This window comes from Engraulis encrasicolus, chromosome 14 (assembly GCF_034702125.1).
Source record: "Engraulis encrasicolus isolate BLACKSEA-1 chromosome 14, IST_EnEncr_1.0, whole genome shotgun sequence".
In the NCBI taxonomy this organism is placed as follows: domain Eukaryota; kingdom Metazoa; phylum Chordata; class Actinopteri; order Clupeiformes; family Engraulidae; genus Engraulis; species Engraulis encrasicolus.
Genome location: NC_085870.1, coordinates 19,183,059 through 19,196,547, shown reverse-complemented (window position 1 = coordinate 19,196,547; position 13,489 = coordinate 19,183,059). Strand labels below are relative to the sequence as shown.

Sequence of the window (13,489 nt, the reverse complement as noted above, 5' to 3'; positions counted from 1 at the left end):
TCACCTACCTAAATTATGTAAATATGGCAGTGTCATAAGGTGAAACAGAAATACACACCTTTTAAAACACAGGCACAAAAAAGTCTTAAACAGAAATCTCTCTCTCTCTCTCTCTCTCTCTCTCTCTCTCTCTCTCTCTCTCTCTCTCTCTCTCTCTCTCTCTCTCTCGTAACGCCACATCCTCACTGGCAAATCACAAACACATACAGCCTATCTTAAGAATTCGAAAATCTTGCGCCGCAGAGACATTGCTCTGGCAGAGCAGTTCTGCGCATCAAGCTCAAGAAAAACCTTCTGGATCACCTCAAATGTGTAGTTCAGTCCCTTCGGATATTCCATATTGCAGGCATACAGAAGCCCAAAGAGGTAGCCAACAGCAGAGGGCAAGTCGTTAATGTCGTCTAGGACCACTGTTTCCTCCAAGATGACGGCGATGTTGACGACATTGGGAAGAGACCTTCTTGCTGCCACACCATCATCTTCCACTACGGAAAGGATGCCGATCTTCACTCCTTTGGTGTACGTCTCTTCAGCATCAGTGTCCTGAGAATCAGAGAGAGAGAGAGCGAGAGAGAGAGAGAGAGAGAGAGAGCGAGAGAGAGAGAGAGAGATAGATATGAAGGCATACTGTGCCAGCAAAATTGATATGTCTTGTATGCAAGGATACTAGCATAAGAACTTTTGATCACCTATACCAGTGATTCCCAACCAGAGGAATATGTGTATGCCTATGTATAGCTAGAGGTATGCGGACACACTGCTAGGGGTACATGGAGAAAGAAAGAAATGTATGAGCATAGTCACATTCAGATAGAGGAAGATCAGGGGGGAACTCATAGCATGATACACAGGCTTAGGTTGTACGCAAAAAAATGGTTAGGGAGCTAAGCATTACTCATGGGTTATTTATTTCATAAAAAGTTAATAATGTAAAGCCAACCATGGGTTAGGAGTTGAGCTTGATAGTAGGCTGTCGGTTGGAGTCATGACAGTAGCAGGTGGAGGAGGGAATGAATAAAAGAAACCCTCTTTCCCCCATTCTCATCCACAATTGAGATGTCCAGCACATGGTAAATGGTCCCAACACTGCTCCCTTTGAAGTGCTTGTTGGGCTGTCCCCTTGCAAAGGTGAGGACTTACTCATCTTTTCTACTCCTTAGGATTAAGATTTTTGGTTTTCTTTACCATTTTTTTCAGTTTATTTTAGGATGTGGTTATCTGGGTGCCAGCATAAACAGGCTATTATATGTGTAGGTCTAGGTATTGTTTTTGGACCCATGTATAACCTTGATTAGAGGGTGGAGTCTGTGTCTCTGGGTAGTGATGCACCCTATCCACCTGACCTGTTTACACCGGAGCAGTAACTATTTAAATGACACCTCCTACCCACAATCACATGCCTGATGAAGACCCTGTTGGGTCGAAAGGTTGTATGACCTGAATACTTTTCAAAGTGGAGCTAGTGTGCAGATCATGATTTTGTTCCGATGAGAGAGAAGTAATACTTANTGTTCTGCCTCCCAGGCAGTTTTAAGTTTTTTGGCATTTTAGCGCCCCCCTTTTTGGTAATGTGGTCAAATTGGGTATTGCAACAGGAAGTTGGAAATTGGGAAAAGGAAATACAGGAAGTAGTTTAAGCACATGTTCCTGTCAGTTCAAGCAGATGTCAGCAGATCATGAAGCTGTCTTTTCATCTATCAACATCCGTTTGTTTTGAGCCGTAGAAAGCATCGTCTGTAAGTAGAAATGTGTTAATAACATTGATATCTTTTAGTTTTGAGGTATATTGAAAGAATTGTTTATGTTGTTAGATTAATATCTAGATTTCGGTTTGTCATCATTGCTCAGCATAGGATATGCTAATTTACAATGTATCCAGGATATTGAACATGCCTGTCATTTATTTCTAGTTCGATTAATGTAATTTTGGTTTAATATGTATACTCTAGTGATTGTATAAGAAATTCATTCCGCTTTATTTCTGTATTATTTCAGTTTTACACCTTGTCTGACAACAAGAGTCTACATAAATCTTGGAGCTTGAGACGCTACATCCTGACTCTCGTGTCATCATTCAGGGAGTTTGGCTGGCTGTCTAATTTTGGTTATGAACACCATTAGGAGGGCAGTACAGTAAAAAGACGAGTGAGCCGGTTCAACACCAACTACAGTGACAGACCAGGACAGAAGACACCTGGAATGACAGACTTTGTGAAGTACTTAGCACGTCGCGAGCTAGTGACTACGGGTCTCACCCAGTTCGACGATCGCCCTGAGAGTTTCAGGGCTTGGCAGTCTTCCTTTCACAACGCCATCAGAGGTCTCGGCCTTTCAGCCAGCGAAGAATTGGACCTCTTGACTAAGTGGCTGGGGAAGGAGTCATCCTGTCATGTCCGTACAATTCGTCAGGTCCATGTCAACGATCCCGATGCAGCACTCAACAACGCATGGAGTAGGCTGATAAAGCTATATGCAGCGCCTGAAGTACTTGAAAAAGCGCTTTTCAAGAAACTGGATGCATTCCCTAAGATCGCCAGCAAGGACTATGTCAAGCTAAGGGAGCTCGGAGACCTCCTTATGGAGTTTCTATCCGCGAAAGAGGACGGATACCTACCTGGGTTGGCCTTCCTGGATACCTCTCGGGGCATCAGCCCTATAGTAGAGAAACTTCCGCATGCCCTACAGGAAAAATGGATAACACGAGGCTCAAGATTCAAAGATGAATACGACGGGTGCTTCCCCCCATTTTCCTTCTTCGCGGACTTCGTCTACTATGAGGCAGAAACCAGGAACGACCCAAGTTTTGCTATCCCCAACAGTAGCAATCCTCCTGTGAAAGACAAAACAGGCTATCGGAGCGGAAAAGTGCCAGTATCAGTCCACAAAACCGATGTTGCTGCAGAGACTGAGTCTGACGTCTCCTCGAAGCAGGCTGAGAACCCTGGCAAGAACTGTCCAATCCATCATAAGCCACACCCTCTGAAGAAATGCCGTGGATTCAGAGCTAAGACACTCGAAGAACGGAAGTTGTTCCTCCGTGAAAATGGGATATGCTACAGGTGCTGTGCATCAACTACCCATCTGGCCAAAGAATGTAAAGTCACCCTCAAATGCAGTGAGTGTGAAAGCGACCGCCACATCTCAGCCATGCACGCTGGTCCAGCACCTCAGACACCCAAAGTTTCAGCTCCTACTTCTACGCCTGAGGAAAAAGAGGAAGGAGAACTCACGTCTGTGCCTACAGTCACGTCACGCTGCACTGAGATTTGCGGTGAAGGGCAACCACCGATGTCCTGTTCGAAAATATGCTTGGTTCGTGTATTTCCCAAGGGGCAGCGCAACAAGGCCATCAACATGTATGCCGTACATGACGACCAGAGCAACCGGTCATTGGTAAGACCTGAATTCTTTGACCTATTCAATGTCAAGAGCAGCTCCTCTCTCTACTCATTGAGAACATGTGCTGGCACCATGGAAATGTCAGGCCGCAAGGCAGAAGGCTTTGAGATAGAGTCTGTGAATGGAGGAGTTACCCTAGCTTTGCCACCGCTGATAGAATGCGACCAAGTACCCACCAATACGTCAGAAATTCCGACGCCAAAGGTAGCTCTGCTTCATCCCCACCTGAAGTCCGTGGCAAAGCACATCCCTGAGCTTGACCCAAACGCACAAATCCTTCTCTTGCTAGGGAGAGACATCATAAGAGCACATAAGGTGCGCCAGCAGATAAATGGTCCACATGATTCCCCCTTTGCTCAGAGATTGGATTTAGGCTGGACGATAGTTGGAGAAGTGTGCCTTGGACACGCCCACAAGCCTAAGGTGAGCACCTTCAAGACCCACGTTTTGGAGAAGGGACGCCCTTCCTTCTTGTCACCCTGCAACAACTTCATCGACCTGAAAGAGAAAGTGTGCCACGGCGGGGAGCAACCAAGTGGTCTTGCCAACACCTGCAAGTCCAGTCCAGAAAGAGTTACAGAGCATAGCTTGGGTCAGAACCTGTTCCAAACAACAGAAAACGACAATAAGGTTGCTCAATCCATCGAAGACGTAGCCTTTCTAAAGATCATGGACTCAGAGGTGTACAGAGATGACAAGAACAACTGGGTTGCCCCACTACCCTTCAAGGTCCCGCGAAGGCGTCTCCCAAACAATCGGAAACAGGCCCTCAATCGTCTCAACTCACTTTGTCAGACCCTGAACAGGAAACCTGTGATGAAGCAGCAGTTCCTCGACTTCATGAGAAAGGTGTTTGAAGACGATCATGCCGAACCAGCACCTCCCCTAATGCAAGACAAAGAGTGCTGGTACCTCCCGACATTTGGAGTCTATCACCCTCGAAAGCCAGATCAAATTCGAGTGGTATTTGACTCCAGTGCTCAGGAAAGTGGCGTCTCCCTTAACAACGTGCTGTTGACAGGCCCAGACCTTAACAATAGCCTGCTGGGAGTCCTTATCCGCTTCCGAAAGGAGCAAGTGGCAATCATGGCGGACATCCAGAAAATGTTCTACTGCTTTCTGGTCCGGGAAGACCACCGGAACTTCTTGAGGTTCTTGTGGTTCAGGGATAACGACCCAACGAAAGACATCATCGAGTACCGGATGAAGGTGCATGTTTTTGGCAATAGCCCTTCGCCCTCCATCGCCATCTATGGGCTGAGGCTTGCCGCCAAAGAGGGTGAACGTGAGCATGGCGCAGACACACAAAGGTTCATAGAGAGACACTTCTATGTGGACGACGGGCTCATGTCCTTGCCCAGCGACACTGAGGCCATCAGCCTTCTCAAGAGGACGCAAGCATCTCTCGCCGAGTCAAACCTTCGACTTCACAAAATTGTCTCCAACAGCCCAGCTGTAATGAAGGCCTTCCCACCAGAGGATCATGCTGTAAGGATACAGGATCTAGACCTGAGTGAAGAGAGCACGGTTTTACAGCGAAGTCTTGGGTTGTGCTGGGAGATAGCTAGCGATGCCTTTACCTTCCAAGTGTCCGTGGGTGACAAGCCGTTCACCCGGCGTGGTGTCCTGTCCACCATCAACAGTGTCTTTGATCCACTCGGTCTAGCCTCTCCGGTCACAGTGCAAGGAAGAGCTCTTCTACGGGAACTTACCTGTGACACTTCGGATTGGGACGCTCCACTCCCGGAGGAGAAACGAAGTGAATGGGTAACCTGGAGAGACTCACTCCTGGAGCTGAAAGAGCTGCACATCCCGCGTACCTACACACCAGATTCCCTCACTAAGGCACGCCGACTGGAACTGTGTGTGTTCTCCGACGCCTCCACCAAGGCTATTGGTGCAGTTGCCTACCTTCGAGCCATTGATGAAGACGGAAACAGCAACGTTGGCTTCGTCCTAGGGAAAGCCAAGTTAGCCCCTCAGTGCAAGCCTACCATCCCTCGGCTCGAACTTTGTGGCGCTGTGCTAGCAGTAGAAATGGCAGAGCTCATCCTTGACGAGATCGACCTCAAGATGGATGCAGTCAAGTTTTACTGCGATAGCAAAGTGGTCTTAGGGTACATACATAACGAGGTAAAGCGCTTCTACGTGTATGTACACAACAGAGTGCAGAGGATACGTCAGTCGACCAAGCCAGAGCAGTGGCTCTATGTACCAACAGAGCACAATCCGGCTGATCACGCATCCAGGGGTGTCTCTGCATCAAACCTGGCAAAAACGACATGGTTCAGTGGACCAGCTTTCCTCCAAAGACCGTACAATGACCTGCAAGAGGAGTCCGAGTCCTTTGAACTCATCAGTCCCGAACTTGACGTTGAGGTCCGTCCTGAGGTATCAAGCTTCCACACACAGATCCAAGCGCAATCCCTCACGACAGATAGGTTCAAGCGCTTTTCAACTTGGGACTCACTAGTGAGAGCTGTTGCCTTGCTCATCCACATAGTCCGGTGTCGCAAGTCTAAGGACTATGCCAAGGGATGTAAAGGCTGCTGGCATTGGTGCGAACAACCCCGCACACCCGATGAGCGTTCACAAGCCATGAATGTCATCATACAGGCTGTCCAAAGAGAAGCTTTCCCAGCAGAGTTCTCTGCTCTGACCAATGGCGAGGTTCTACCCACCAGCAGCCCACTCTTTAAACTCAGTCCAAAGGTAGAAGAAGGCCTCATGAGAATTGGAGGCAGGCTTGCTCATGCGCCATTGGAACACGCTGAAAAGAACCCCCTTGTTCTACCTAAGCGCAACCACGTTTCTGCCCTGTTAGTGTCCTACCACCACAAGCAGGTGAAACATCAGGGGCGCCATTTCACTGAAGGTGCCGTAAGGTCTTCAGGCCTGTGGATCATCGGATGCAAAAGGCTCGTCAGCTCCATCATACATGGGTGTGTCACCTGTCGGAAGCTACGAGGCAAGTTGGAAGAACAAACCATGGCGGATCTGCCACCCGAGCGCCTCAGCACATCTCCACCCTTCAGTTACGTTGGGCTGGACGTTTTCGGGCCTTGGAAGGTCACTGCGAGACGCACCAGAGGCGGGCATGCTGAAAGTAAACGATGGGCGATATTGTTTACATGCATGAGCACCAGAGCGGTGCATATCGAGGTAATCGAGTCCATGGACACCTCTTGTTGCATCAACGCCCTGAGGCGATTCTTTGCAATCCGGGGACCTGCAAAGCAACTAAGGTCTGATTGCGGGACCAATTTCATCGCCGCTAGCAAGGAACTCGGACTGGCAAAACAACAACAAGGACCCAGTATCCAGAGATACCTGAGTGACCAAGGTTGCTCTTGGGAGTTCAATCCCCCCTACTCGTCGCACATGGGAGGCTCTTGGGAGCGGATGATTGGAGTATCCCGACGAATCTTCGACTCCATACTGCTACAGGAGCACGTCCATCTCTCCCATGAGGTCCTATGCACTTTCATGTGTGAAGTGTCTGCGATCATCAACGCCAGACCCCTTACTCCAGTGTCCACCGATCCGGATGCTCCTTTCCTCTTGACTCCCACAACGCTGCTCACACAAAAGGGTGCTGTGCCTCCTCCACCTGGGAACTTCTCAGACAAAGACCTCCACCAGAGCCAATGGAGACAGGTTCAAGCCCTCGCGAGCACGTTCTGGACCCGATGGAGACGTGAGTACCTCCCTACGCTACAGAGCCGTCGCAAGTGGGTTGGGGCACACCGCAACCTGCAACAAGGCGACGTAGTGCTGTTGAAAGACAGCCAAGCTGCAAGAAACGAGTGGCCCCTGGCACTGGTGACAGCGACCCACCCAAGCCAGGATGGAAAGGTGCGGAAGGTCGAAGTGAAGACTGCAGCGCAAGGGATACCAAAGACATTCCTGAGACCAGTCTCAGCCGTCATCCTTCTTCTTCCCAAAGAGGACTAAGTGTTTGAATGATTTAAATGTTAGTGGCATCACAGACGCCAGGCGGGGAGTGTTCTGCCTCCCAGGCAGTTTTAAGTTTTTTGGCATTTTAGCGCCCCCCTTTTTGGTAATGTGGTCAAATTGGGTATTGCAACAGGAAGTTGGAAATTGGGAAAAGGAAATACAGGAAGTAGTTTAAGCACATGTTCCTGTCAGTTCAAGCAGATGTCAGCAGATCATGAAGCTGTCTTTTCATCTATCAACATCCGTTTGTTTTGAGCCGTAGAAAGCATCGTCTGTAAGTAGAAATGTGTTAATAACATTGATATCTTTTAGTTTTGAGGTATATTGAAAGAATTGTTTATGTTGTTAGATTAATATCTAGATTTCGGTTTGTCATCATTGCTCAGCATAGGATATGCTAATTTACAATGTATCCAGGATATTGAACATGCCTGTCATTTATTTCTAGTTCGATTAATGTAATTTTGGTTTAATATGTATACTCTAGTGATTGTATAAGAAATTCATTCCGCTTTATTTCTGTATTATTTCAGTTTTACAACTTGTCTGACAACAAGAGTCTACATAAATCTTGGAGCTTGAGACGCTACATCCTAACTCTCGTGTCATCATTCAGGGAGTTTGGCTGGCTGTCTAATTTTGGTTATGAACACCATTAGGAGGGCAGTACACTTACAAAGCATTTCCGGAAAAGGCACCCATTGTCTTCTTTCAGGACGAGAGGCAGTCCCTCCAAGGCAACGCGTTCCCTAAGGTCCGCAATGTCTGCCACCTGAATTTACATGTGTACATGACAAAAATATGTACTTTTTTCACTGCACTGTTGAAAATATGATGGGACACCAAAACAATACTATGCAACTCCCAGATATTTATACGTCTGATATCAGCCTGTGGGTTGAAAGGTAATAACCAATACAAGCCCTAAAAATAGCATAGTTGGACTTGAGCCGCCCGTGTCGTGCATTGTGTGCACAGTGATGGACACCTCGTCAAAATTAATAAAGTGCCTCACTACTCTCCTTCATTGTGTGAACCTTCTCAGAGTATTTGGAAGCATTTGTACATGCAGACAAGTTACCTGGTCATCCAGAGGTGCAAGCAGTGTTGTAAGCTCAGATCCTGCAGACTCCTTCTTCTTCCTGTAGTACTTCAGCAATGCCGGAGTGAATCTTGCCAGTGATGATCGGAATGATGTCATGAGGTCAATTTGTGTGATGCGGAAGAATTCACGGCATATCTGTGGAAACAGTGAAAGAGTGTACTGTGTTGTAGTTAATTTACAAATTTGAAAGACAAACACAAAGAATCATGTACAAACTGGCATACGTTAAGACTAATATAGCAGGTACTGGCCTCATCTTTGAAGAACAGGGCAGGCCATCTGTCCCTCAGGACTTGGACAAGGGGTTGAATTTCAATAACCTCTCGGCGCCGAAGAGAAAAAGTAACATCCATTGTTTCTTTGATGAACTTGGCATCGAATGTCTTCTTTTCAGTTTCCTTCATCATTTGTGATCTTAGGTCATCAAGAGATTCGTCTGATTGCCCTTCCGCATGTGGAGGTAAAAAGTTTACCTCAGCTCTTCTTGCTTTTTTGAGGCGAAACTTCATCCCTTCCTCTGAATCAGCTTTCTTTTTGTTAACAGACACTTCTGCATGCCCAGCCTTACGCAACTTGGTTCGGTAATTTCCAACTTTAAACCAAAGGCTCACAAGCCAACCATCATACCCAGTTCCAGGACCATCTTCTGTGAGGCATGGGTGTTTTGCTACTAGTGCTGCGGCGTAACACTTCATATCTGCCTTGTCTGGGTAGCAATCTGACGCAAAAATGGACTCCACTATGGCAGTGATGATGGTAGACTTCATTTCTCTTGTGGGGACAATGGGAGTTTTGGTTTGCTTGTAGACCTCGTTCCCTTGCTTCAGCCGAAGCTCAACATCGAGTGAGAACTTGGGAATTTGAACAGATCCAGGTGACGGCAAATCTTTAGCAGCTTTGAGTTTTCTGTAAAAGTTTGGAGAACCCAATGTGTCCGAGTGACTAGATGTGCTTGCTGTGTCGAGTGATGACACAGAGCTTGTGTCTGACAGGGCGCATGCAGGTGACTCCATAGCAAGTGAAGCAATGTTGTCCCACACCACTTTTAGGACAGATCTGTCGTGAGGCAACTCATCAATGCTCTGCAAGTCAGTAAGGGCATTTTCAAAGTCAGGATCTTCAAATTGCAAAGAAAACTCTCCCTCCAGTTCAAGCATCTCTCTGAGAATATCCTTTAGATGGTCCACAGATTCCGGTACACTACGAAGCTGGACCCTCCGAAATCTGCCGGGGGAAATGCCCACTCGTAATAGCATTCTGAGGAGATAAAATGAACGGCAATGTAAGAGTTAGTCATATGATACCAAAGCGATTGCACTGTTTTTTGAGCATGGTAATTTGCTATATCATGACTTTTCAAAGTACCTGATGTCCTAAAGTTACAGACACAATCCTGATGGGGGTAGGTCCAATTTTCCCTTGATAACCCTGAGCGTGTTTCAGACAGTAGTGTTTGACGCAGAGTGATCAACTTCACAGAGTTCGCACTGCACAGCACAGCACAGTCGGAGAGAGTTGTATCTGGAGGGGGGAAAAAAAGAATAAAATAATTAATTTCAACTTCTGAATCAATCAACATTTGAAATCAATCTCAGATGGAGTTGTATGTTTCAAGTATGTTTTTCATTTTTAACATTAGCTATGTATTTAATATCAACTTTTTCACTTATTTATTCTCAGACCCATAATTTATGTGTCACTGTGCGATGCCATGGAACAGTACTTTGCTCTGAAATGGAACCTTACAGTGCACATTGATTGAAAAGGGGAAAATACACTTGGCTGTAAGTGATGAAGGATGGCTGGAAAAATATAATCTATTTCAGTACATTTATAGTTGTGAAAATAAGTGATTTAACTGCTCTTAAAAATCTTGGGAATTTGTCCCTCACAAAGGCAGACTTTCCAGTAGGCAGACCTAAGAAATTGCCTAGGACCCCGACCAAAATAAATCTGTCCTCCATAGGGGCCCCAAGTTAACCGTCACACCAGTAAACCCACAAAAAAGAAGGCTTAGCCACATATGCAAAGTAATCGAAGATGGTGTACATGACTCAAAACACAGTAAATAGCAACAAAACACCGACATTTTTAAATAATATGACTAGGGCCCCATGTTGATATTTTGCCTAGGGCCCCAAAATGGCTAGATCCGCCCCTGGTCCCTCACATCATGCAGGAACAGAGGCATCTCGGGTGGGGGGGCGTGTGACATCTGATTTTGGGGTGTCGTCCCCCCCAAGGAAATGATTTCCTGTCTCTCCAATAAGCAATACATTTTAAGCCTTCACCAACATTATCATAAATTTGAATAGCATAGGAAATAAACAGACGTCCCTCTTTTAAAAAAGAAAAAAAAAATCTCACCAGTCACCTTTCCTTTGAATCAGTCTGCACAACTACTGCTGTTGCTTGGGGGGGGGGGGGGGGGGTGTTGGGGTGGAAGCATCCAGACCCTCCGAAGGGGGGAATGATGGGAAAAGTTTAAGAACCACTGATATAGCCCATCTTAAATGAAACTGGAAACATGAGCATCAACCTTGAATTGACATGATATAATGCAACTAAATGGCAAGAGAAATCAATTATCTTTGATATAGTATTGTTCTTTGCATAGCCTATTGTAGTTCTGTGATTTGAAAGTCATGCAGACAAAAGTATAACTCAATGAAATAAATACTAAAAATGAGCTGTTCTGGCCGTGGTTAAAATACGTTGTAAGTTGCGTCAATGTCCTTCAGGGCGTTTCTGACAACGGTTGAAATACAACAAATAAAAGGGACCAATGCTTTGTAGCCAGGGGCGGAGCTACAGGGAGGGCGAGCAGGGCATTTGCCCCAGGGCCCTGGGCACTCTTGTATTGGTGGTGGGGGCCCTACTGTAACCTTGGCAGGCCGTATGGGGGCCCTATAAATGTCTTGCCCTGGGGCCCTGTGTGCAATTGTTCCGCCACTGATTGTAGCCTACAATATTAACCACGTTAAGAAATAAGTAGTGGAGATGGAAGATGGGCTAGCCGTCTGGCAGCCTCTCTTGAGTGAAACAGAACAGGCATGATATTTATTTAACTGGGAATACAATTCATATCCGTGGGGAATTAGTTATAGTGGGGCTGGGGCCGTTACACCATAAACACCTTTTTAAATGTTACTTTCGACGCCACGGAGCTGGCTCGCTGGAAGTGCTTACACAGTGCCCCTGCGTTACGAACGCTTAGTATTAATAACCATTCTACAAGAGGTAGCCTACACACACGCGACTGACGAGCACAGCCAGGGAGAAGGCATCATCCACGTTTTCACGGACAGCGTTTTTCACAACCCAACACAATATAGGTCCTACACAGTGGAAAACACAAGTTTGCCGTGTCTCGCACCACCATCTAGCAATCACGTGTATTCAAAGACAGTTCTAATTCCCCAACTCGGTCGGCTGTGCCCTGCCCTGTCCTTAGCGCATTCTGTTCTGTTCACCTCTGTCAATCGTGCTTTGTGAATTGTGGTAAATATCAAACGCCGACACGGGAAACGCACATGAATGCAAGCCAAGTGGTATTTTCCACTGGAAAACCCGTTGTTTAAACACGAGTTTCCGAGACTTGTGTACACAAGTTTCGAAGAGCACATTAATGCACAGTTACTTCACAATCACCAAACACCATCCACTATCACAAGTCATCATAGCAACGAAAGGGCATTCATGTCGGCAGATTGCATTAGTCAACTAGAGCCCTACTCCAAAATTACAGGTTTTATTTAACCTCAATCAAGCCAAATATTACACATTCAAGTTGTTGGACATTAGGCTACTAGCCATAAGGAGAGGACGGGGACTTAGCACGAGAGGACTCCAATTCTCCCATTAATCCCATAGTCAACACATAGAAGGCTTTTTGAAAAGACATTGTGGTTTCCTTTGATGCTTAAAATAATGTAATGTAGGAAACAAAGATTGGGCGCCTCTCAATTGATGACGGAGAACGAATGCACAGCTAGCTAGCTAATCACCTGTTACACGCTACAACCCTGATGGGTGATGCCCAGGCTACATTTAAAAGAAATTAACTGAAACTGAAATTATATAGCCTGACATGTGTCAGACTAGAAATTATACACAGAAGTTTTGATTGATAGAACAGAATTAATCTTACCCTCATCAAGTGTTGGTAGACTTCAGGTGGCAAAATCCATGGAAATCGAAGCCAAGCACTTTGAAATGTCTGGCCCGCCCTTTTCATTTACCAGGAGAATCCCCGTAGCTGTAAATGTTGCTCGTGCGCATGCGCGGTTCAGGGCTTTCTACTTCAAAGTTGAAGTTCCATCAAGATACTTCAACATCAAGGTTATGTTAAATCAGACATTCAATTTCACAATATTAACTCGGAAAAATGGTTGAAATTAATGTCAATTGTGAGTATTGAAAGGCAACTTTATAATTTCTGTTTTGTCAACTGAAAATCATTTGTCAGTGTAACTGATGCCAAGTTTTGATTTTTACAGTGTGGTTAAGGCTGTGGAAGCTGCTGAAGATTTATCCTCAAACAGCCCCAGTTGTGACTCTCCTCACACTGTTCTCACCAAAGTATACACCTCTTCAAAGCCAAGAGTGGTGACTAAATACTTTGCCAAATTGAGTTTGTGAAATTGACTTTACAACACACACCCTTGTCTTGTGACTAGATTTCTTGCGTGTTGGTGGTTATAAAGGACATAAAAGCATCCCCTCAATGTTACAACTTCAGCTGTAGGAACTGATTGCAAGGCGGCAAAAGTGGTGGAAGTAATTGATTTTGTATAGAGGAGAAAGGCTAAAGTATCAAAAGCGGCGAAAGCGTTTTTTTGCCATTGAGTGTGTCAAAGGCATCAAAAAAGAAGTTGAACTACAGCAAAAAATATGAGCTACAGCGCAGTTCGTTTGCAGCCAACACATTTTTCTAAACACAAGCTCCCAATCGAGCGGTATAGGTCGAATCTTTCGCCCATTTACTGTCTTTAGTCTGTTCAGTCCAGGCAGGATTCTTCAGCTTTT

General features: G+C 45.9%; 1 protein-coding gene across 1 annotated transcript; it reads right to left on the bottom strand.

The window, feature by feature from the left end:
- Positions 1 to 210: 210 nt before the first annotated feature.
- LOC134462992 (uncharacterized) lies at positions 211 to 9,474 on the bottom strand. Its single transcript, XM_063216253.1, has 4 exons — positions 8,713 to 9,474; positions 8,438 to 8,596; positions 8,033 to 8,128; positions 211 to 543 (listed from the first exon to the last, which is right to left on the bottom strand). Exons 1-4 carry the CDS (start codon positions 9,472 to 9,474, stop codon positions 211 to 213), a joined length of 1,350 nt encoding a protein of 449 aa, XP_063072323.1.
- Between the last annotated feature and the right edge of the window lie 4,015 nt (positions 9,475 to 13,489).

Bases quoted from the DNA above. Each gene is read 5' to 3' on its own strand.
- LOC134462992 (XM_063216253.1), bottom strand. From the start codon at position 9,474: ATGGAGTCACCTGCATGCGCCCTGTCAGACACAAGCTCTGTGTCATCA. The intron at 8,597-8,712 runs GCCAGTACCTGC...CTGTTTCCACAG, and splicing joins CCCTGTTCTTCAAAGATGAG to ATATGCCGTGAATTCTTCCG. The intron at 544-8,032 runs GTAAGTGTACTG...TCTGATTCTCAG, and splicing joins GCCTTTTCCGGAAATGCTTT to GACACTGATGCTGAAGAGAC.